This window comes from Sceloporus undulatus, chromosome 11 (genome assembly GCF_019175285.1).
Source record: "Sceloporus undulatus isolate JIND9_A2432 ecotype Alabama chromosome 11, SceUnd_v1.1, whole genome shotgun sequence".
Classification (NCBI taxonomy): domain Eukaryota; kingdom Metazoa; phylum Chordata; class Lepidosauria; order Squamata; family Phrynosomatidae; genus Sceloporus; species Sceloporus undulatus.
The window spans coordinates 1,525,202-1,547,015 of NC_056532.1; the positions used below are offsets into that span (position 1 = coordinate 1,525,202).

General features: G+C 43.5%; 1 protein-coding gene across 1 annotated transcript in view; it reads right to left on the reverse strand.

Moving 5' to 3' along the window:
* Positions 1-407: 407 nt before the first annotated feature.
* GTF2I (general transcription factor IIi) overlaps positions 408-21,814 on the reverse strand; it is a 59,790-nt gene continuing 38,383 nt past the window's right edge. The window contains 17 exon segments of the mRNA XM_042442397.1: positions 408-1,007; positions 1,372-1,447; positions 1,773-1,817; positions 2,450-2,536; positions 2,810-2,838; positions 3,854-3,951; positions 3,953-4,038; positions 4,751-4,831; positions 6,872-6,982; positions 7,578-7,636; positions 10,408-10,591; positions 12,205-12,270; positions 14,338-14,436; positions 14,666-14,752; positions 16,139-16,197; positions 16,737-16,920; positions 18,273-18,344. Of these exon segments, the coding sequence (XP_042298331.1) occupies positions 1,389-1,447; positions 1,773-1,817; positions 2,450-2,536; positions 2,810-2,838; positions 3,854-3,951; positions 3,953-4,038; positions 4,751-4,831; positions 6,872-6,982; positions 7,578-7,636; positions 10,408-10,591; positions 12,205-12,270; positions 14,338-14,436; positions 14,666-14,752; positions 16,139-16,197; positions 16,737-16,920; positions 18,273-18,344 (1,406 nt within the window). The 3' untranslated portion in view covers positions 408-1,007; positions 1,372-1,388.

Sequence of the window (21,814 nt, forward strand, 5' to 3'; positions counted from 1 at the left end):
AACTGTATTTCTATCCTTATTAAACTGCATTTCTATCCTTATTAAACTGTATTTCTATCTTTATTAAACTGTATTTCTATCTTTATTGAACTGTATTTCTATCCTTATTAAACTGCATTTCTATCCTTATTAAACTGTATTTCTATCTTTATTGAACTGTATTTCTATCCTTATTAAACTGCATTTCTATCCTTATTAAACTGTATTTCTATCCTTATTAATCTGTATTTCTATCTTTATTGAACTGCATTTCTATCCTTATTAAACTATCCTTATTAAGCTTTCCTACCACGTCTGTTCCTGCCGCTGCGTCCCTGCCTGCGTCTCCTTCCATACCGTGTCCGTCTTCTTCCCGACAAACGCCCGAACCGAAGACGCCGGCGTATCAAGACCAGTGCGACCAGCGGTCAGGAAAATCAGTTTTTATTTGTTTATTAAAAACATATGAGTTGAGAGATATATCATAGGAAAAAAATTATTTCAAATATACAGATACTATTGTCCAATTAGCCATTAAAGGAGAAAGGGAAAGAAAAGTCTCAGTGGACACATTTCAACTGCTGCCACCAACGGATGGGGAAAGAAAAAGTAAAGTAAAACCTGAACTACGGGAGACGGCTTTCTTCTTCATTAAAAGCCCAGACGCATCTTAAGGGCTGTTACTTAGAAAGGCAGGCATTTTAATTTTATCTGTTGCAAGTCCCTGCAGGTTTCAATGACCCCAAAAACGAAAACAAAACACCTAACAATCATCAGTCATATATGTCCAGCATTTCCTTCTCCATTTAGGTCTTTGAGATATTAAAAAGGCGTCTCACTGCTTTTGGGTCAATTCCCAAGGACTTTTTTTGAACAGAGCAGACAATTTCTATCTAAAGAGTAGAAAAGAAAGGGGTTGGCTAAGGAAAAGGTGGGGATGAATGGATAGAAGGTACTTCTCTTATACAGTTATATTACACAGCCCAGGGCCGTCCCAGCAAACTCTTCGCAATCCTGGATGCTTTTGACTAGAGAGTGAGGAGGAAAAACAAAACGGCAGAGGTTGAAATCAAATCAACTTGAGGCTAGCCATTCTACAATATATATATATATATGTATATATTACTACTTGATGCTAAGGTTTAATATTTTGGTTTCTTGAATGCCAAAGGTTCAGCTGGGCTAAAATTAAGCTAAAGTGGACCCTGGGACAAAAAGGAGCACAACAGGGACGCTGCCAAGTTAAAGGACCTACGGAACGACAGGCCGATAGAAATGGACGTTGGACCGTGAACGCTGCGATCGCTCTGAGATTTAGGGTCCGTCTCCTATCTTTAAAAAAGCATCCAAACACCACCCTCTGCTCCCTCTTCTTTATGACTATCCTTTTACCCAAATGCCGGCAAGGTCTACCACGTCGACTCGGGCTCCTGTTTGATCTGAGCGCTGTCTTCAGTCTGTACCGAATCTACGGAGAGAAAAGAAAGAAGGGGCTGCAGATATTTTTCATCCTTTAAAGAAGTTCCTACGGAATTCGTAGGACGCTTTATTCGTTATTGGCTCCTAATGTTCTTGCCCTTATCGTTTAGTTCCAAAAATTAAGCTTTTACATTTACATGGTTACAGAAAATAGCCCCAACCAGGGGCTACAAAAACTGATCTGGCCTTACTCTAAAAATGAAGTCATGCGGTTAATATTCTCTCATTATTGTTTGGGTTGTTTTATGGACAAGGAATCTATGTTCAAAAGGACCGCTGCTTTTTTGTTTCTTATCAGTTAATCATACACTTACCTTCCTCTACTGATACTTGTACTATTTGGTCTGGTTCAACCGGCTCTGAAAAAAATGCATTACAATCATTTTAAATATATATATATATATATATATACAGTATATATATAATTATTTGGGTTATTTTTATTACAGAGAACAGGATTGGGAACACATAGCTATCTAGAAGTTGTTGCACTGCTACTCCCATCTTCCTTTACATTTGAGTATGCCAGGGGTTGGCAACCTACGGCCCACGGGCCAGATCCGACCCAGCGAGGCCTTGGGACTGGCCCCAGCTCAGTCCTGCTGCCGATTACCGCCCCCCGCCGCAGCTTCCATGCCGCTCTGGGTGCCATTTTGAGTTCAGCCCCCCCAGTTGTCTGAGGGACAGCAACGCGGCCCCTGGTTCAAAAAAGGTTGCCTACCCCTGGAGTATGCTGACTAAAGCTGATGGAAGTTGCTATTCAATAATATTTGGAGCTCCAACCATTTTCTACACTGCTTTGGAGTTTACTCTATCAGTAAGACAGCGTGAATATGCAACCTCAGCTTGTGAATGCTTGCAAATACACACAAAGAAACTAAGGACCAGGTCCTTTGAAGAGTCAAGCTATATTAGTAGTGGGATACACTGGACTTAGTTTCACAATAGCGCCACATAAAATGGCGCCAACAGCTGATCCATGCCTATTTACCTTGTACCACCGGCTCAGGTTCAGGCGCAGCTGCCGCCGCCGCCGCCACCGCTGCTGGCGGTTCTGGTTCGGTCTTCTCCGGAATTTCTGTAACAACAAGCAAGGAGAGCACTCAGGTTGACAAGGTTACATTCCTACAGTAGAATATGTGTTTATGCTTAAAAGTACCGTATATACTCAACTATAAGTCGGCCTCATATATAAGTCGAGGGCAAACTTGGGGCCAAAGCAATGGGTTTTTGATATGACCCATGGATAAGTCGAGGGTAAAACTTAGGCACATATAATAAAGGATGTAAAGGAAGAAGTAAAGGAAAACAATTCCAAAGAACATACAAAATAATATAATATAACACTTACGGTTGTTCATTACAAGTCCAGGGAATGGTCTGTTGGGAAAAGGGAGAAGGCAATATTTCAGTGCTAAGAGATCTTCTATATAAATGCAAGACTACAGGGCAGGGGAGGTTGCAATTGTAGAAGGAATAGCCTTCTAAGGTCTGGGGGACAATGATAACAAGCCCCCCTAACTGAGTTGACAAATGTTTGGACTACAGCTCCCATCATTGCCAGGTAGAATGGAATGCACATAACCAAAGATTGATCGATCGATCCTGTCACACCCGGAACTACAAACCTACCCAGCAACGTCCAGGAAAAGCAATAATCACTATTAGCAAGTGCCTTTGTTTTAACACTTCTATACCCAATCCATTTCAAAGGCCTCTATTGCAAAAATCCTCCCACCTCCTGGGTATCCTTCTACATTTTCATTTTCTGCATTTTCTGCTCTGAACTTTTGCTAATTCAATGATAAATTAATGAACGGCACAGTGTTCCTCTCCCCAAAATATTGGGCCTGAACAGACAGGCCAAAATAAAGCTGCTTCGGGTCACTTTGGAGGCATGCTGTTTACATGACACTCGCATCTGAAGAGGTCAGAAGCTGCGCCAAAGCTGCGCTCCAGTCCTTAGGACTGGAGTATGGCTCTGGCACGGCTTCCAGCCTCTTAGGACGCATTCAGCATTTAAACGGCATACCTCCAAAATGACCAGAAGCAGAAGGTATGTTTTTGGGATGCATCTAAGCAGAGCAAGATGACAAGAATACCAGTAATCAAGTTTCATTTTTAGTTCTTGTGACAGGTCTATTGCCTGTGTTTTCATCAAATCCTCTTTTAAGATCCTCTTGGCCATATCCAAGAGGGTTGTAGGTGAGTTTGGTCGCAGGCACCAGTCTTCCCCTAACTGTAACTGATTAAGAGCGGCCACTTTTCCCAACATGATCTGAAGCATAAATCCAATCCATTACCCAGGACCCCCAACAACTTAAGTCTAACCAATGCCTTCTGCAGAGGCCAAAGATAATCAGGATTGTATTAGATATGGTTGAAAACTACATACCTAATGACAGTGAATTTAATGAACTCTGCTGAATCCAAAATCTTCCTCATCGAACTGATTTCAAGGTAACTGGGAGCTTTGAAAGACACGCCGGGGGGGCATGCCGTCCACCACCACGCAGCCAGGGTTGACGGTAATTTTCCGATACGGGACTTTCACGGGATACCCCATGCCAATGGCTTCCCCTGAAGAGGCAGAATTGGGAGTTAAGCCAAGCAAGACCAAACGAAGATAAAGTAAAATACACCACTGTGGTACTAGACTGTAATAAATATAGGATGGAGACATCATGAATGCAACAAAAAGAGGTGAACTGACAGTCAAATCAAAGTTGGTTTTGGAGAGACAATTCGGACTAGCTGCTCGCAATGTATGAGAAGAGCCTCTCAAAGCATAAGCACAAGATTACTTTAAGTGGCTCAGACTCTTCTGGAAGGGCAAGGAATGGGGAATGCCTCTAGGGAAGGCAATAATTCTCAAACGTAGGATGAAGATACTTGGGGGAATGTGACACACAGAATCAGAACGATCAAGAACTTCGTGTTTAGAGCTACAGAACTGATTTAGGCTCTTCCCTTCATTGGGACGTATGAAGCACTGGAACAGGCACATCCAGAGGCACAGTAATATATATAGGCATATAACTATGTCTATATATTACTATAGCTATAGCTATGGCTCACATTTTAGCCATAGCTAAAAACACATTAAACATAAAAAGCAGGTTCTAGTTTGGACTCTGCACTCCTTTGTTCCAACTTTTCCAAAGTGCAAGACGTCTGTCTCCCCTCTTCAGTTATTTTATGTATCTGTTGGGTCTTTTGCTTCAGGTGGTCTTTTTTCATTTTGTATTTAGACTGTAATTAATTGCAAAATACATAAAACATAAAAAATTACCAAACTTCCGACTGAATAGATCATTCACTTGCTCTCTCAACTGCCGGGCCTTCTCTACTTTGGAGGTTCTCTCGTCGTCATCTGTAAGATATAAAGAAGCAAGCATTACATTTCATTTGGAGTGCGGCTAAACAGAGAACACAGTATTCTTGTTTAAGTTTGCCTGATGCTTTATCATCTAGAGCAGTGGTTCTCAACCTTTGGTCCTCTAGATTTCTGAGACTTCAACGCCCAGAATTCCTGAACAATGAGCATACTGACTGGGACTTCTGGGAATTGAAGTCCAAAACATCTGGAGGCCCAAAGGTTGAGAACCACTGATCCAAAGGGTTGCCAAGTCAGCCTTTGCCCACCTGATCAGAACAACTGCTCCCTGGTAACAATTTGTGGCCTACGAAACAAGTTGCCCACCTATAACTGTGTGTTCTTTGAGTGGTCATTTGTGAACTTACACACATAGGTCATTCTGCACTTGTAGGGAAATCTTCAGAGCTGCGCACATATAAGCTTCATGGGGACACCTGGAGAAAGGGACGGCATCAAGAGGGGAGGAGAGTGGGGTTTTGCAAGTTCATAGATGACCACTTGAAGAAAGTCAAGTCGAAGGCTTTCATGGCCAGCATCCATAGTTTTTTGTGGGTTTTTCAGGCTCTGTGGCCATGTTCTAGAAGAGTTTATGCCTGACCTTTCGCCGGCATCCATGGCTGGCATTTTCTATGCCAGCATTCTCTGAAGATATGGCAAGAAAGACTTAGTGAAGACTTCTCCCAATTTATCATGAAATTCATGGGCTGCAAGGAAGGACACCGCAAGGTGTCTTGCAGTGGAAAGAAAGGGAAACTATCACCCAAGCCGCTACCATAACCAGACATTTTGGGGAAACCCTTGAGGCCACTGCAAGGCCAAAGGGGAAATGAATAATGTGCCAGTCTGGCACAAAAGTGGAGGACATATCTGCTGGTGTGGAGGATACTGATTCAAAAGTAAGTGTCCTACTAGTCTATTGAGATGAACCATTCTTCTCTACAGAGGAGCAGAAGGATATTCAACAGGGTAATTAGCCTGAATTGCTTTTGGAAAATGCATTAACTTTTCTCAGAGCCATGATTGGGCACAAACTTCCATCCCATTTGGGGATTGTGAAGTACAGTGCGCCCTTTTTTACATGGGGGAATCTGTTCTGGACCACCACCCCCCGCGTAAAAAAACCCACGTATGCTCGAGCCCTATTGGAAGTAACGGGGCTTGTGCATGTGGTGGCGGCGCAGTGATACGCATGCGCCATGAGCGCACATCCCATTAATCTAAATGGGATGCACTGCCCCTTGTATCCCAAGCGGGGCTTTCAGCGTATAGTGCATCCATGTATGACGCGAGCACACTGTACCTCGAGTAGAGAGGTGGCAGGTATGAGTGGACTCACTCTATTATATCCTTTCATAGAAGTGCAGTGATCTTTTGGTTCAGTGGGTCAGAAGGCTGCTTGGCTTCTGGGGGCAAGTCACAGAACTCTATGAAATACCCTTGTTAAAAATACATGGAGGAACCATGCACTAGTAGTGACTATATGCTATTTGCTGAAAGAGGGCACCAAACAACTGTGGAATGGAAAGTGAAGTAGCTGCTTAGTGAAGGGAGAGGTCAGAAATGGTGTTCAGAATTGGGAGTCTGTTTCTTGATGGAAGAGTAATGCTTTGACTAGCTATAAGAAAGCTTTGAGAGTGAGTTCTAGAGTGCTGAAGAGATCTGTGTAGCCTTGAGCCAGTATGACGTAGCCTTAGCCTTTTGGTAGAAGGTAAAACAAACCCTGCTTAATAATGGTTGACCTTACATCTTGGCTTGGACCTGTGGGACATAGTCAGGTACGTCTATGAAAAGTGATGGCATTAGCCATGGTCTTTGCATGACAGTATACTGCATACTTTGCTGTGGTAATCCGCTGAGCCTCCAATTTATGTATTTCAGTGTTGAAATGCCAAGCTACCAATGATCATCAACATTTAAAACCAAATACAGTACTTATAAAGGCATTTGGCAAACGAATGTTAATAAATTAGTGTCTGAAGAGACAAAAATATCCCACTAGGAAAAACACACTCTAGTAAAAACCAGACGGAGTACCTGGTATGGTCACTTGGATGATGTTCAGATCTTCCACTCCAGAAGCTGTGTTCACTATAGGATCCGGCATGCTTACAGTATTTATCATGGTGTTAGATAAGCTGCTTCTTCCTTTCAAAAACATAGGAATTCAAGCCATTAGCACCGAATGGACCGATGAGTCCCATTCTTTGTTTCTGATTATTAAAACCGCACCACAGCAAAGTATCAAGAAGTTAGACTGAACCCAAGGTTGGTCTACACACCAGTCAAGATGTTACCAGCTAACTGAAGAACATCTGCTGGCATCATCTGAAGATACCTGGAGAAAACCCAGTGCTTACTTTCCATGATAGGAGAGGCATCCCTTACCTGAGTGACCACAACACATCACTCCAAAAGGATAAGGAACCCTTCCAAGACAGACTCAAGTGCTCTGACATTTGTTTCAAATGCTCTCAGATGAACTAATTTTGAGAGGGCCAGCATTATTAGTTCACCCTTCTCTGGATTCACAGAATGCAATTCTAAAGTTTCAGGTATATATGTACAACGTACATGGGATTTTGGGGTGCTGGTGGAGTGGTTTCACGCAAAACAAATCAAGTAACAAGTATCATTGCCTTACTTCTATGTTATTTAAATAATATTATTGAAATAATAATAATGATGATAATAATATTTGCGCAGAGTGGTCAATCTTTATGAGACAACAGATGACACTCACTTGGAGGGGTTGGAATAGCAGTGGTGCTTTCCTTCACTGCTGCCTCGAACATCTCCGGCCTGCAGACAAACAGTGAAGTTTTGACATAAGAATATATAAAAGAGTGAGCCCAAAAAGGGAAAAACACAGTTTCATTTCCCTCCAAAGACAAACAAAGAAATCTTACAGGGTACTTAATATAAATATCAAATGCAGTAAGTGAACATGGAAGAAATCACACAGTCATAATTCCAATGCTGCTTGCTTCAAATTCCTCTTGCTTTTTGGACACTGCTCCCTTAAGACATCACCTAGTTTAAGGACAACTTTACAGAACTCTTCCAAACCTTTCCAGAGAACCTATTACTGTGGGCCATTAGTATCCGCTTCAGTTTGGTTCCAGGAGCCCCCCATGGATACCAAAACCAATGGATACTGAAGTCCCAATGGCAACCACTGGCTGCAGGGACTAGCAGCCAGTGGTTCAGGGAATAAGACCAGGCTATGGACCACCACTTTAAGTTAGTAGAAAGCTAACACTGTTCTATGACAGTGTTACTCGGTGTGGTGGTTTGAGGACTGGTGTCAGTCCATAAGCCAGAGATTGCCAATCTATGGTGTTTCCTGGCAGTGCTAACAACCCCCCCCCCTCCAGCTATTGGAATGAGTGCAAACTCTTCACTTTCCTCATCAAATACAAGAATGATCAGTTAGAACACTAAGCTGAGATCTTGCATGGTGCGCATAGAGCATCGCCACTCCATGCATGCAGTTCTCAGCTGCCATTCTTTAGAGACAAATGTGTAGATAATGGCAGCAAGAACAAGAGTCAGTCTGTACTATGCGGTCACTTGCTTGCTTGCCGCACTGCTACCCCATAGCGGTAGCTTCATGGGACTTGGCAGTTGCCTGGGAGCAGAATGGCTTTGGATATGGCTCAAGGTGTTCTGGTCAAAAGAGGAAACACATGTGCATCAAACATAAGGGAGCCCTGGTAGTGCAATGGTTAAATGTCAATACTGCAGCCACAATGTTGTAAGTTCAATCCTTGAGGAGGGCTCCAAGGTTGACTCAGCCTTCCATCCTTTCGTCGGTCGGTCAGTAAAATGAGTCCCCAGCTTGTTGGGAGCAATTGGCTTACAGACTGTAAACTGCTTAGAGAGTGTCGGGTTTACTATGAAGCAGTATAGAAATGTAAAATGCTAAAGATGTCACTAACAGCATTCTGGCCTACATATGGCTGGACGGCGAATGTACCTCCAAGCGTTGTGTGACAACCAACATCACCCTCACAATGGTTTACACTGCCCAGGGCTGACAGGAGTCACAGCCAAACATCTGGTGAGTCAAACTGTGGCCAAAATAAAGCTGCTTGGGGTCTCTTTGGAGGTATGCTCTTTAAATGACGCATGGGTCCTAAGAGTCCGGAGGTTGCGCCAAAGCCACACTCCATTCCTAAGCACTGGAGGGCAGCTTTGGTGCAGCTTCCGGATTCTTAGGGTGCATGCATCATTTAAACAGCAGACCTCCAAAGAGACCCAAAGCAGCTTTATTTGGGCAGTCTGTAACAGGCCTATGTATAATTTGCTTTCTTGATCTGACAGTGCAATGAACAAACCAGAAAACCCTGCTATGAGTCACCAACTCAGGTTTAGTGGCAGATATGGATCTCAGCTCCTCTGATTCAATTCTATTGCCTGTTACTTATTTAATAATATTATTCTTGAGACAAATGCGAGCAAAGAGCAGCTCAACCCTTGCCTTTGCTTTGCTTTTATTCTGCCTGGGCAACGCAGAGGCAATGAAGAAATATTACATGGAAAATAATGTTGAGTCCAGCTAGGCTCACAAATGTAAAATTCAGCCTTAATTCCAATGAATTGTAAGCCTTCGTGAAAGATTTAAAAACAGCAATGCAAAATGGGATTAAAGAGACAAATACAGAGCAGGAAGTCAGAAGAGGATGTCAAAAGGAGAGGGGAAAAGACAAGAGAAAGATTGCTCCCACACTGTCCCCTTTGAGGAAGACCCTGAACATAGAGACTGATACTGACAACTGTGTCTCTGTGCAACACATTTATAAAAGCTAAGCAGGTATTTGCAGCTATATTTGGCTGGCCGGTCTTTTTGGACATTGCAAAGTTGGCTGTACTTCCTAACTAGAATCAGTGCCATTTCCAGCATCCTAGCTGAGCTTTCCAATATTCCTTACTTCTATCCCTGTTCTTTCAAATAGCAGGTGAGCCGAAGTGCCTTGAGTCACTTCCAGGAGTTTGTACAGCAATAGTTAACACCGCATCTGTCAACGTCATCCAGTTTAAAAACTATTATGCATGTTTGAATCGCAATATCATGAAGTTGGAAGAGACCACAAGGGCCATGCAGTCCAACTCCCTGCCAAGCAGGAAGGTACAATAAAAAAGCATTCTCCATGACGCTCTGAGGAAGGGTGCTCCACATGTTATCTGTCACATTTAAAGTGCTGTTTACTAAAGTGGAAACTTTCCTTTGTGGAGAATCTATGGAACAAACTCCCTCGGAGTGTAGTGGAGACTCCTTCCTTGGAGGTCTTCAAACGGAGGCTGGATGGCCATCTGTCAATGGGGATGCTTTGATCTGGATTTCCTGCATGGCAGAATGGGGTTGGACTGGATGGCCCTTGCGGTCTCTTCCAACTCTATGATTCTTTTTATTCATAGTCTTCTCAATACAAGGAAGCGTTTAGCTTGCTTGACAGAGGCCTGCCCCAAGTCTAGGTTCAGCTAATCTAAAACACACTCATGTCGCTTTGGGCTGGGCTGAACTCTGAGCAGAGGAGCCACTCGTATGGTACATATTGCATTTGGCTTACTTTTTAATGATAAATTTTATCTTAGCTTTGTTTCGGAGAATCTTTTCCAATCTCGGAATGCCAAACGTAGACGGGCGGCGGAACGGCACTCCCTCCGGAAGGCCTTCGACGTAGAAATCTTCGGGGTAAGACTCAAAGAGCGCAAAAGGGACCTTCACGGGTTCGGTCATGCCAAGCGCTTCCCCTAAAACAAAACATAACTTAACATCTTTAAGGAGCTTGTCTCTTAAACTGAGGCCTGTTCCAGACTGCCAAAATAAAGCTGCTTTGGGTCTCTTTGGAGGTATGTTGTTTAAATGATGCATGCATCCTAAGAATCCCAAAGCTGCCCTCCAGTGCTTAGGAATGGAGTGTGGCTTTGGCGCAATCTCCGGACTCTTAGGACCCATGCATCATTTAAATAGCATACCTCCAAAGAGACCCCAAGCAGCTTTATTTTGGCAGTCTGGAACAGGCCTTACTTTTCAATACTTGGTTCCAGTGTTTGTTAGGGAACTAAAACAGTGAGGCAAGTTCCTTTGGTGAATAAATGTTGTGGCAAGAAAAAACCCACCATTTAGAGACACAGCAGAGACAGAACAGGTCCAAAAACAGGAACCTCCTTTAAAGTATAGCAACTTATTTTTTAAAGAGGCTATTAGTAATAACATGCTTAATATATTTGTGTCACAGCAGCTCTTGGGAAAAGTCGTCGTGATACTCACAGGCCTGGTTTGCATAAAATACTAAGCCCAGATTTGGTGTTATGCGCATGAGTAGAAAGCTAACTACGCGAGCCACCAACCGTGAGCACCACCCCTCTTCTTGGAAGAAATAAAGCTACATTTCTTTTCATATTACTTTGTGCTTTAAAATTAACTGTAGTCAATTGCCAAACCAACCAAACCCCTCGCTCTGGGTTAGTTTTCCCGTCTTCTTCAGAAAACTGAAAGTCCCCTTTAAGATATGATTCCCAGTTTGCATGCAACAAAAAATCAGGAGTCTGCCAAAGCAAAACTAAATTCTGGTTTGTTCATCCTGAATGAATGTGAGGAGGAGAGAACTTCTATCTAAAGGGCCCAGTACTCTTCAGGACTTACTTCTGCTCATACACTCAACATTAAATTCTGGTTGAATATCATGTCAGACCTGGCCAGCAGATATAGATGTAGCTCTCACCCAAGTGTTCAATTTGTATTTGATTTATGAACTCACAATGTATATAATATTTTATGTCCCTGGGCCCTCCAGAGGCCACATGTGCTGCCAAAAAGCATGCAAGTGAGTGAACAACCCCCAAAAAGGGGGTGATGGCCTGATGCTTAAAGATGTTAAACAGTGTAGTGGGCCCCTGGGAGGAGCTAGAAGGTGTAGTCTTAAGAGGCTACACTGAGAAACACACTACGAAGTTGCATGATCCCTTCCCTGGCCTTCAATGGATGGCTCCTTCTTTGCTGGTAGAGAACGTCCTTGTGGGCCACACTTGGCTATCACACGCGACAACTCAATCTCCACATATAAGGAGTGTGGCAAAGGGAACCATTCCAATTTGTTACGGTCATGCAACGCCACTGACTGTGCTGGTGTGGGACTTTCAGTGTGGGAGCCTTAGCAAGTCATTTTCCCAATCTACGCCAGGGCATACAGATACTACTGTTATAAAACCTTCTCTCTATCTCAGTTTAGAAGAGCCATAACATTTGGAATTGAGACCACTGCTGGGGAAATGGGAATTTTACTCCAAACCTAAACGATGCTAACTGGAATCTGCTGCTATTTTGCTGAAGTACACTGTGAAAAAAAGCTTTGCGTACTTACCACATTTCTCATTGAAAAGGTTTTCAACTTTTAGTTTCAGGTCGGTGATCTTGGCATTCCAGGCCTCTGTCAAATAACCAAAAGGGTAAGCTGAGTATTTTAGACACTGTGCAGCTGATGCAACAAGGGAGTCCCTATGCTCCCTGTAGCCAGCTCCACTTAGCAACTTGGTCTTTGGGCCATCTGATGTTTCTGAGCACTTTTCAAAGGCAGCCCTACATAGAACATATTACAATAATCCAAATGGGAGGTAATCAAGGCATGTACCAGTGTGGCTTGATGCGACTTCCCCAGGAACAGGTGCAGTTGGCGCACTATCTTTAACTGCGCCAAAGCACTCCTGGTCACCGCCAAGACTTAGGCCTCTGGGCTCAGTGCTGAATCCAGGAGTACGCCTAAACTGTGAACCTGTGTTTCCAGGGGGAGCGTAACCCCATCCAACACAGGCTCAATCCCCATTCCCAGATGCATCTTTTCACTGACCAGAAGCACCTCTGCCTTTTCTGGATTAAGCTTCCAATGTGTTTGCCCTCATCCAGTCCATTACAGCTGCCAGGCACTGGTTTTGCACAGTTGATGGAAAGACATAATAGATCTGGGTATCACCACATACTAGTGACACCTGACCCCCAAACCTCAGATAACCTCTCCCAATGGTTTAATATACATGCTAAATAACATATGGGATAGGACTGAACCCTGAGGGACTCCATAGGCCAATGGCCAGGGAGCCAAACAGGAATCTCCCTCTGAGAGTGCTCCTCCAGGAAAGAATGGAGCCACTGTAGTAACAGATTGGTACAGACAAAGAGATAAAACCTCAGCAATGTATAAGCTATGAAATTTGCTGTCACAATGTGGCATCACTCACATCTTATGTAAGATGGATTTACGACAGAATCAAGCTTGTTAACATAGCAAGACAGATTGATCAAAGGCTGATGGTTTCACGGAACCGCCGAATTCAGAGTGTTATGTTATCAAATAGTTGCTGTGAAAGAAAACCAACTGCCAAGAAGAAGGCTTTCTCCTGTGTCCCACTATCCTCAGAGGCTCATCTGATGAAGACACAGGCAATAGTCTTCCCTGTGAGTGCTCCTAGGCCAGTGGTGGCGAACCTATGGCATGTGTGCCAGAGGTGGTACTCACAGCCCTCTTTGTGAGCGTGTGTGCCATCACTCCAGCACAGAGTTTGCCAGAGTTCATTATTAGAAAGCCAGAGAAGTGAAGCACTTTGTGATAAATAAGTGGGTTTTGGGTTGCAGTTTGGGCACTCGGTCTCTAAAAGATTTGCTATCACTGTCCTAGGCTATGGAGAGAGACTCGGTTGGCAATCTTTCCGCTCTCTTTGTGCCAGCAGGCAAAGAACTTTTTATTTAAACAGGACTCTTTTACACTGAACTAGGAGTAGCCTTCTGTCCTCCAGCTCCAAAAAGTCCATCTGCTGCAGCTGCGAAGGAAAACACCCATCCTACTCTGAATCTTTAAGTGCCATTCTTCCGAAAGCAAGCCACACATGATCAAAACCAGGGGCTGCTAATTCATCTATTAAAAGCACTCTTCTGTCTTTCAACACATGGACATGTTTGAGCAGTGACTTCTGGCCTGTGTCCGAGAACTTATGAGACACAGAGGACTGAGAAGTCACAGGGGTGGCATCCTCAAGACAAAACTAATAGGGAAAGTGGGGCAGAGAAATAACAGGTGACAGAATAGAAAGAAGGAAAGGATTTGTCTGTTTGTGAAGCTGAAGGCTTTCATGGCTGGCATCCATAGCTTTTTGTGGGTTTTTCGGGAGATGCGGCCATGTTCTAGAAGAGTTTATTGCTGATGTTTCGCCGGCATCTGTGGCTGGCATCTCCAGAGAATGTCTGTTTTGCCTGTTTGTTTCAAACAGTACGTAGAAGAAATTAAGGCAATTGAAAGTATGGAAGGGAAGTGAGGCTGAAGGGGAGCAAAGATCGGAGCTGGGCTGACCAAATGGAAGATCATGGGGAACAAGCGTGATAAAAACAGACTCCATTGTCTAGCAGTTAACCCAATTCCTAGATGGAGGTTAAACCATTTCCTAGATGCGTCCTTCCCGCAATCTGAGAACAGTTTCCTCCTGCAATGCGTTTGCTCAAAACTTACCAAAAGAAAACTCTCTTCCTCTTGGCTTAAAGCCCACATTAGATCCGTTGGTTTGAGGGTTAGCTCTGACTTCTGGGGTTGGCGTCTTTCTAGCGAGGCCTGCGTCATAACATACAAACAAAATTGCCATCTCATTAGTGACCGGAGCAATGCCAACAGCAATAAAGTGGTACAGCTTGAACGTCATCGGGTTTATTATGAACATGTGGGTCTAGAATGTCCAACTAAACCCCAGTCATATACAGAACTAGTGCCATCTGAGCAGCAGGTAAAAGAAATGGCACCAACAAGAAACAACAGGCTGCCTAGTTATTATGGAATGCCATACCTTCATCTACAGTAACTTCGATTTCTGGAACCTTTGAGTTGCTTACAGGACTTAGTGCCGAGTTTGAACTGTTTGGAGACTGGGATCCTACAGAGTAAGACATAACGTTTACTGCTTTGAGCAAAGGCTGCCTCAAGAATAGTTAGAGATTATTTGCCATGCAAAGCCTCTTGGATGAAGTGGACTATTGGGTTAAGGAACAAATCAAAACCATTCCTGAAGATAAACAGTGTATTTCTGTTCACAACTTTGTGTGTGCATAGTGTGCAGAAGTGGCACAAACCCCAGCAGTAGCAGGCATCAGATGTGTTCCTACCTTGACAGAGCGACAAAAAGGTCTTTTGAACCTTTCTAATCATATTTCTACAATTTAGAAAGCCACTGGATTTCATGATGTCCTGGACTGAGATGCAAGTTACATCTGTTACACTCGTGTAAAAAGCGGCTATGTGTATCTTTTTGTTAAGCGGAGCTCTGCTCTGGGGCCACCACAAACTACCCTTCCCAGAATACCACAGCATGGAGCCATGGTAGTGAAAGTGGGCTACTAATGGGATGGCAGTTAAAGTGGGCCCAAACCAGATTATTCCTCCAGTGTGGATGCAGCCCAGAACACACTGCAGAAATAATCCTGTCTGAGATCTCTTTAACTACCCTGGCTCAATGCTGGGGAACGTTGTGACCTGTGGTATTACTACTACTACTACTACTACTACTACTACATTTATTTATACAGTGCCATAAGCTTTACATAGCGCTTTACAAAGGTTTTGTGAGACACTTAGCCTTTTTCGTCAGAGAACTTTGGTGCCACAATAAACTACCATTCCCAGGATTCCCTAGCACTGAGCCAGGGCGATTAAAGCAGTCTCAAACTGGATTATTTCTGCAGTGTGTTTTGGACTGAAGGTTGTTTGTTCCAACAGTACTAGGATCGAGGTGATTTAACCTGTGTAGATTCAGCCAGGGTCCTCCAGTCCAAATAATGCGCACTCTTGTATCACAGAAGTATTTATTCAAAAGTGTAAGGTTGGCCTGTTCCAGACTGCCAAAATAAAGCTGCTTTGGGTCTCTTTGGAGGTATGCTGTTTAAGTGATGCATGCATCCTAAGAATCCGGAAGCTGCACCAAAGCTGCCCTCCAGTGCTTAGGAATGGAGTGTGGCTTTGGCGCGACCTCCGGACTCTTAGGACCCATGCATCATTTAAATAGCATACCTCCAAAGAGACCCAAAGCAGCTTTATTTTGGAAGTCTGTAACAGGCCATAGATAGTAAATTAATGCCTACATGGAAAATATGTGAGGACACCAATGGAGTTCAACTGTCATAGAATCATAGAGTTGGAAGAGACCCCAAGGGCCATCCAGTCCAACCCCCTGCCATGCAATCAAAGCATACCCAACACATGACCATCCAGCCTCTGTGTTGCTTTTAAATCTGTGAAGCACTGTGCAGTATATGAAGCCACTCACCTGAAGTATTCACTTTACTAGCCAGCCCAGGAGGTAAATACGAAGTCACAAGATCTGGCCTATAAATTAGACAACACATTTTTTTAACAAGGTGATAGTGTAACAATGCAACAACTTTTGACTTTTTACAATCTATTTTGAAAGTTTCATCACACCAACAATATTTGGTGGCGGTGCCAAGATTTTGGCAGCAGCCTAAAGGGCTGGGCAGCACAAAGAGAAGAGGTCATACAGCCTCTGTAATACTATCTGTGTCTTAAGAGACATCTTACCTACCCTTTATTAATGGTCAGACACCTGGGAAGGGAGCTCAAGTACTGAACATGAAACCTGGCAATGGTAATACCCCCGTCAAACTTCATGCTTTGGTCATAGCCATATCACTATCGTATTCACACATGTGCAAGTAGGGTTTATGAAAGGGGCAAAAGCTGGTCTTGGCATCCCCTGTGAAGGTGGCTAATGTCTTCCGAAAGCCTCCATGCATGAGTCAAATTTAATGTTTCCCTATTTGGAAACTTTACCTTATTGCAATAAGTCACAAAACCAGCAAGATAAAGATGAAGCCATACATTTTTGTATAGTTAAAAGAGCTTACTTCTTCACAATAAATTTGATCTTTCCACTGCCACGGACAATTCTTTCCAGCCGCGGGATCCCAAACCATGTAGGGCTTCGAAACGGGATGCCTTCCGGCAAACCCTCTACGTACAAATGCTCAGGGTTTGACTCAAAGACAGGGTAAGGAACCTTCACTGCTTCGCTGAGACCTAGGGCTTGTCCTGGTGGAGAAAAAAGACATTTAGAGAAGTGGCATGAAATGTGGTTCAGCTTGTCCCGCTTGCCACCTCCGAGGCACATGAGGAGCTAAATAAACCATGGACTTTCCATCTCTGTGAAAACCATGTTACGTGAAAAACATGTTGTTACATGACGCTCTCCTGACAAGGCAGAATAATGAACTATCTTTTTTCACTGGCTTATGACTGCACTGCATTCATATATTTATTTTAAATGTTTAGAAAACAGTAGAACTGGGAGAAAGATATTCTGCGCGAATGACAAGTAAACCAAGGAGACAAAGTCTATGGTTTCTTTAGTTGCTCTCCCTTATCCAAAATACTTGGGACCAGAGGTGTTTGGGATTTCAGAGTTTTTAAGATTCTGAAATATTTGCATATACACTTCTCGCTCCATATACGCTAGGGTTAGGGGCACAAGACCCCCGTGAATATGGGAAAACTGCAATAACAAAAACACCATGCTTTTTTTTAACCTAAGAGGACACCTCTCTAGGAATCCCTAGGTCCTCCTCTGTGGTCAACATCCGACAGACACTGACCATAGAACTTCCCTGGAGGAGCTACAAAGGCCTAGTAGAGTGTTCTCTCTAGGGATCTCTAGGTCCTCCAGTGCAACTCTGTGGTCAACGTCCGACAGACACAGACCATAGAACTGCGCTGGAGGAGCTACAAAGGCCTACTAGAGTATTCTCTCGAGGGATCTCTAGGTCCTCCAGGGCAACTCTGTGGTCAACGTCTGACAGACACTGACCATAGAACTGCGCTGGAGGAGCAACAAAGGCCTAGTAGGGTATTCTCTCTAGGACTCTCTAGGTCCTCCAGTGCAACTCTGTAGTCAACGTCCGACAGACACTGACCATAGAACTGCGCCGGAGTAGCTACAAAAGCCTAGTAGAGTATTCTCTCCAGGAATCTCTAGGTCTTTCAGGGCTACTTTTAATTAAAGTTGGCCATAGAGTTGCACTGGAGGACCTAGACATTCCTAGAGAGGACAAATTAATCAAATCCATGAATAATCAAATCCGCAAATATCAACACCGCAAATATGGAGGGATGAGTGTATATAATGAGATCTCTTGGAGGTTGGATCCAAGTCTAAACCTGCAATTCATTTATGTTTCCTATATACATTATACAACACCCTGAAGGTAATTTTTTACACAATGTTTTTAACAATTTTGTGCGTGGAACAGAATTTGTGTACACTGAACCTTCGGAAAGCAAAAGTGTCACTATCTCAGCCACCCATGTGGACAATTTTGGAAGAGTTCAGAATCCCTGATAAGGGAGACTCAACCTGTTTTAGCGACGCATCCGAATTGTTAACTTACCAAATTTCAGATTAAATATCTCTTCAACCTGCTTCCTCAGTTTTGTAATTCTGACATTCCAATCTTCTTTGACTGGGATTTTAAAAAACAAAACACCGAGAAACAATTAATATCTTTCCCATCATATAATAACTAGGTGAACAATTCATTCAAACTTGCCACCTACAAATTTGCTTGTATGTTGCAACAACAAATTTGATATTGGTAACCCTATCCATTCAAGAGATCCTTTTCTTAAAAGCTCAGGTCTTGCAAACTCAGCTGTGGCTTCCTTGAGTCTATAGATCTGCAGTGTGGGCTTGCTTTTTATGCTTTTAATAACCTTTATTCACTTGCTGTACTTGAAACATTATTGATGACACTCCAATGATAAGTCTCTTAGGAGCAGGTTTCCCAATCCAGAGCAATCCAGACATTCTGGACTACTACCTCCATGGTGGCTGGGGATGATGGAAATTGTGATCCAAGACATCTGAGGGTCACCAGGATGGGGAGGCGACTATAGAGACATTAAAAATAAAAAGGAAGCTTTTAACCATGCCAAAATGATGTATACATTGACATATCACAGTTTGCAGTGAACTGGACAACTAGAGATGGATATTATGCCTTGAAGTGGTTTTTCACACTGACATCATGAATGGACAAACCAGCCGCTTTAGGGTTTTTTTCTGGGCCTGTTATAGCCTGCAATAGGTTTCTAGGGCCAAAATTTGGCTCCTTGACCGCTTGAAATTGTCTATCCCTAGAAAATGGACAGGACAAAGCCTGAACCAGCTATGATTTGCCTGTCGGTATGGGAACTTATATCATCAGAGAAGCCACAGTCGCCTCTCTTTCTACATACCTTTTCAAGATGTGGCCAAAGTCAGGAATAAACTCTTCTAGAACATGGCCAGATAGCCCCCCAAAACCCACAAAAAACTATAGATGCCGGCCATGAAAGCCTTTGACTTCACATTACAACAGCTTTTGTTTCGGCATCTTGGTTTCCAGGGAGGGATCAAGTTTAATCTGTTCAAGGACCCATTTATTTGTCTTTTTGGTTGTCCACGGTATCCTTAGCACTCTTCTCCTCCAGCACCACATCTCAAATGCATTGATTTTCTTTCTGTCAGGTTTCTTTACTGTCCAACTCTTACATCTGTACATGGTCATGGGAAATGGCAATTCTAACCTTTGCACTCAGTTGTATATCTTTACACTTTAGGGCAGTGGTTCCCAACCTGGGGGTTGTGACCCCTTTGGGGGTCGAACAACCCTTTTACAGGGGTCACCTAAGACCATTGGAAAACACATATTTGCATGTAGCAATGGAAATAATTTTATGGTTGGGGGTCACCACAACAACACACATGAGGAACTGTATTAAGGTCACGGCATTAAGGAAGGCTGAGAACCACTGCTTAGGTCTTACCTCGTTCCTTCATGGCAGCCCAATAATGCCTGGATGCTTTAAAACATGGAGAAGGCAGTAGAAAAGTGGGGGAGGATGAGACCACATTAGAGGTGGGTGGACTCAACCAAAAAGCGCCAAGTGTGCAAGACCTGAGCAGCGGCTGTAGATAACAGGGCGACTTGGAGGTCTCCCATTCATAGGGTCAACCAAAAGGCGCCAAGTATGCAAGACCTGAGCATGAGCTGTAGATAACAGGGCGACTTGGAGGTCTCCCATTCATAGGGTCAACCAAAAAGTGCCAAGTTGCAAGACCTGAGCATGGCTGTAGATAACAGGGCGACTTGGAGGTCTCCCATTCATAGGTCAACCAAAAGCGCCAAGTATGCAAGACCTGAGCATGCTGTAGATAACAGGCGACTTGGAGGTCTCCCATTCATAGGGTCAACCAAAAAGCGCCAAGTAGCAAGACCGAGCATAGCTGTAGATAACGGGCGACTTGGAGGTCTCCCATCAGGTGTCAACCAAAAAGTGCCAAGTGTGCAAGACCTGAGCATGGCTGTAGATAACAGGGCGACTTGGAGTCTCCCATTCATAGGGTCAACCAAAAAGGCCAAGTGGCAAGACCTGAGCATGCTGTAGATAACAGGGGCGACTTGGAGGTCTCCCATTCATAGGGCAACCAAAAAGCGCCAAGTATGCAAGAACCCGAGCATGGCTGTAGATAACAGGGCGACTTGAGGGTTGTCCCATTCATAGGGTCACCATACGTCCAAGTCAACTTTGTGGCAGTTGACAACAGAACCAAAAAGATGTTTCCCGTATGCGTTGCACATATGCAAGATTTCATCTCTAACTGTACCAACAAGCCACCAACGGCAGTGTGACACTATCCCGCTCAGCCTCATCAGACATATTCTATTAAGTCAGTCAAGAATCTGACGTGGACAAAACTACATGGCATAAAGATGATTCTTAGCAATAGACAACTTTCCCATCCACGCCCGTCAAGAATGAAGCCACGTCTGCAACGGTGAATCACTTACGCTGTTTTCCTTGCTGAGTAACTTCTGTAGGAGAGACTGTTAGTAGGTCTGGCCTATAATTAAACAAAAAAATTACTGATAGTGATAATGTAGTAGTCTTTACCAAGAAATCTTGAAGGTCTATTCTGTAAACATACCACCTGAATTACTAACCCACATGCTCTATGCTATGAAAATGAATTTCAAAACAAACTCATCAAACTGAAGCTAAAAGCAATGCATCTTAAAATGCAAATAATAAAAGCCTGGCCTAACAGAGTTTCCACAAGCCCATTTGAAACACATAAAGTAATAATCCACAAGATGACTGCATATATACAGATCCCAGATAAACACGGTAGCACCAAAGTCATGTTTTATTCTTTGCAGCATCATAAAAAGTACCTCAAACACTTTAGTCCTATCATGTGGCAACTGAAGTGATGTTGCAGAAACACACCAACAATGCTTCTGATATCGGAAGAATCATTCAAGGATGAAGGAGATCTCTTCTAAAGAGGCAAACGACTGGATCGATCAGAAACAGCAAACTACTAGCACTGCTTACTGGAAACTGTCTGGGCCCCAAACCAGACAGAACTGTGGCCTGTCACAAGAATTCATACCTCTTAACACTGATCAAACTTGGGGGAGTTGTATTTTGGCATGGCAAGATGTAATCTCAAAATCATGAAATGCAAAGGTAGTTAGTTCTCTTACTCTTTATTACAAATTTTATCCTGTTGCCCACTTGTAGTATTTTCCCAGCCGAGGGATTCCATACCAGGACGGACTGCGAAACGGGATATTCTCGGGCAGGCCCTCCACATAAATCAGTGGGTGTGCCTCAAATTTTGGTAAGGCACAGCTTTGGGTTCAGTGCTTCCCAGGGCCTCGGCTGTTAAAAATAAAGTCAACATAATCTCACGTTCAAAGCAGAGCAATGTCAAACATGGAATACCCTAATTTTTGGCTCCTTTTCTTAGGTCTTCTTAGCTTCTACATTACATTCCACAAGTAAGAATGCTGTGCTGGCCCACTGAATCTCTTCTTTTTAGAATCATAGAGTTGGAGGAAAGAGACGCCCAAGAAAGGGACCCAAGGGCCGCCAGTAGCCACAG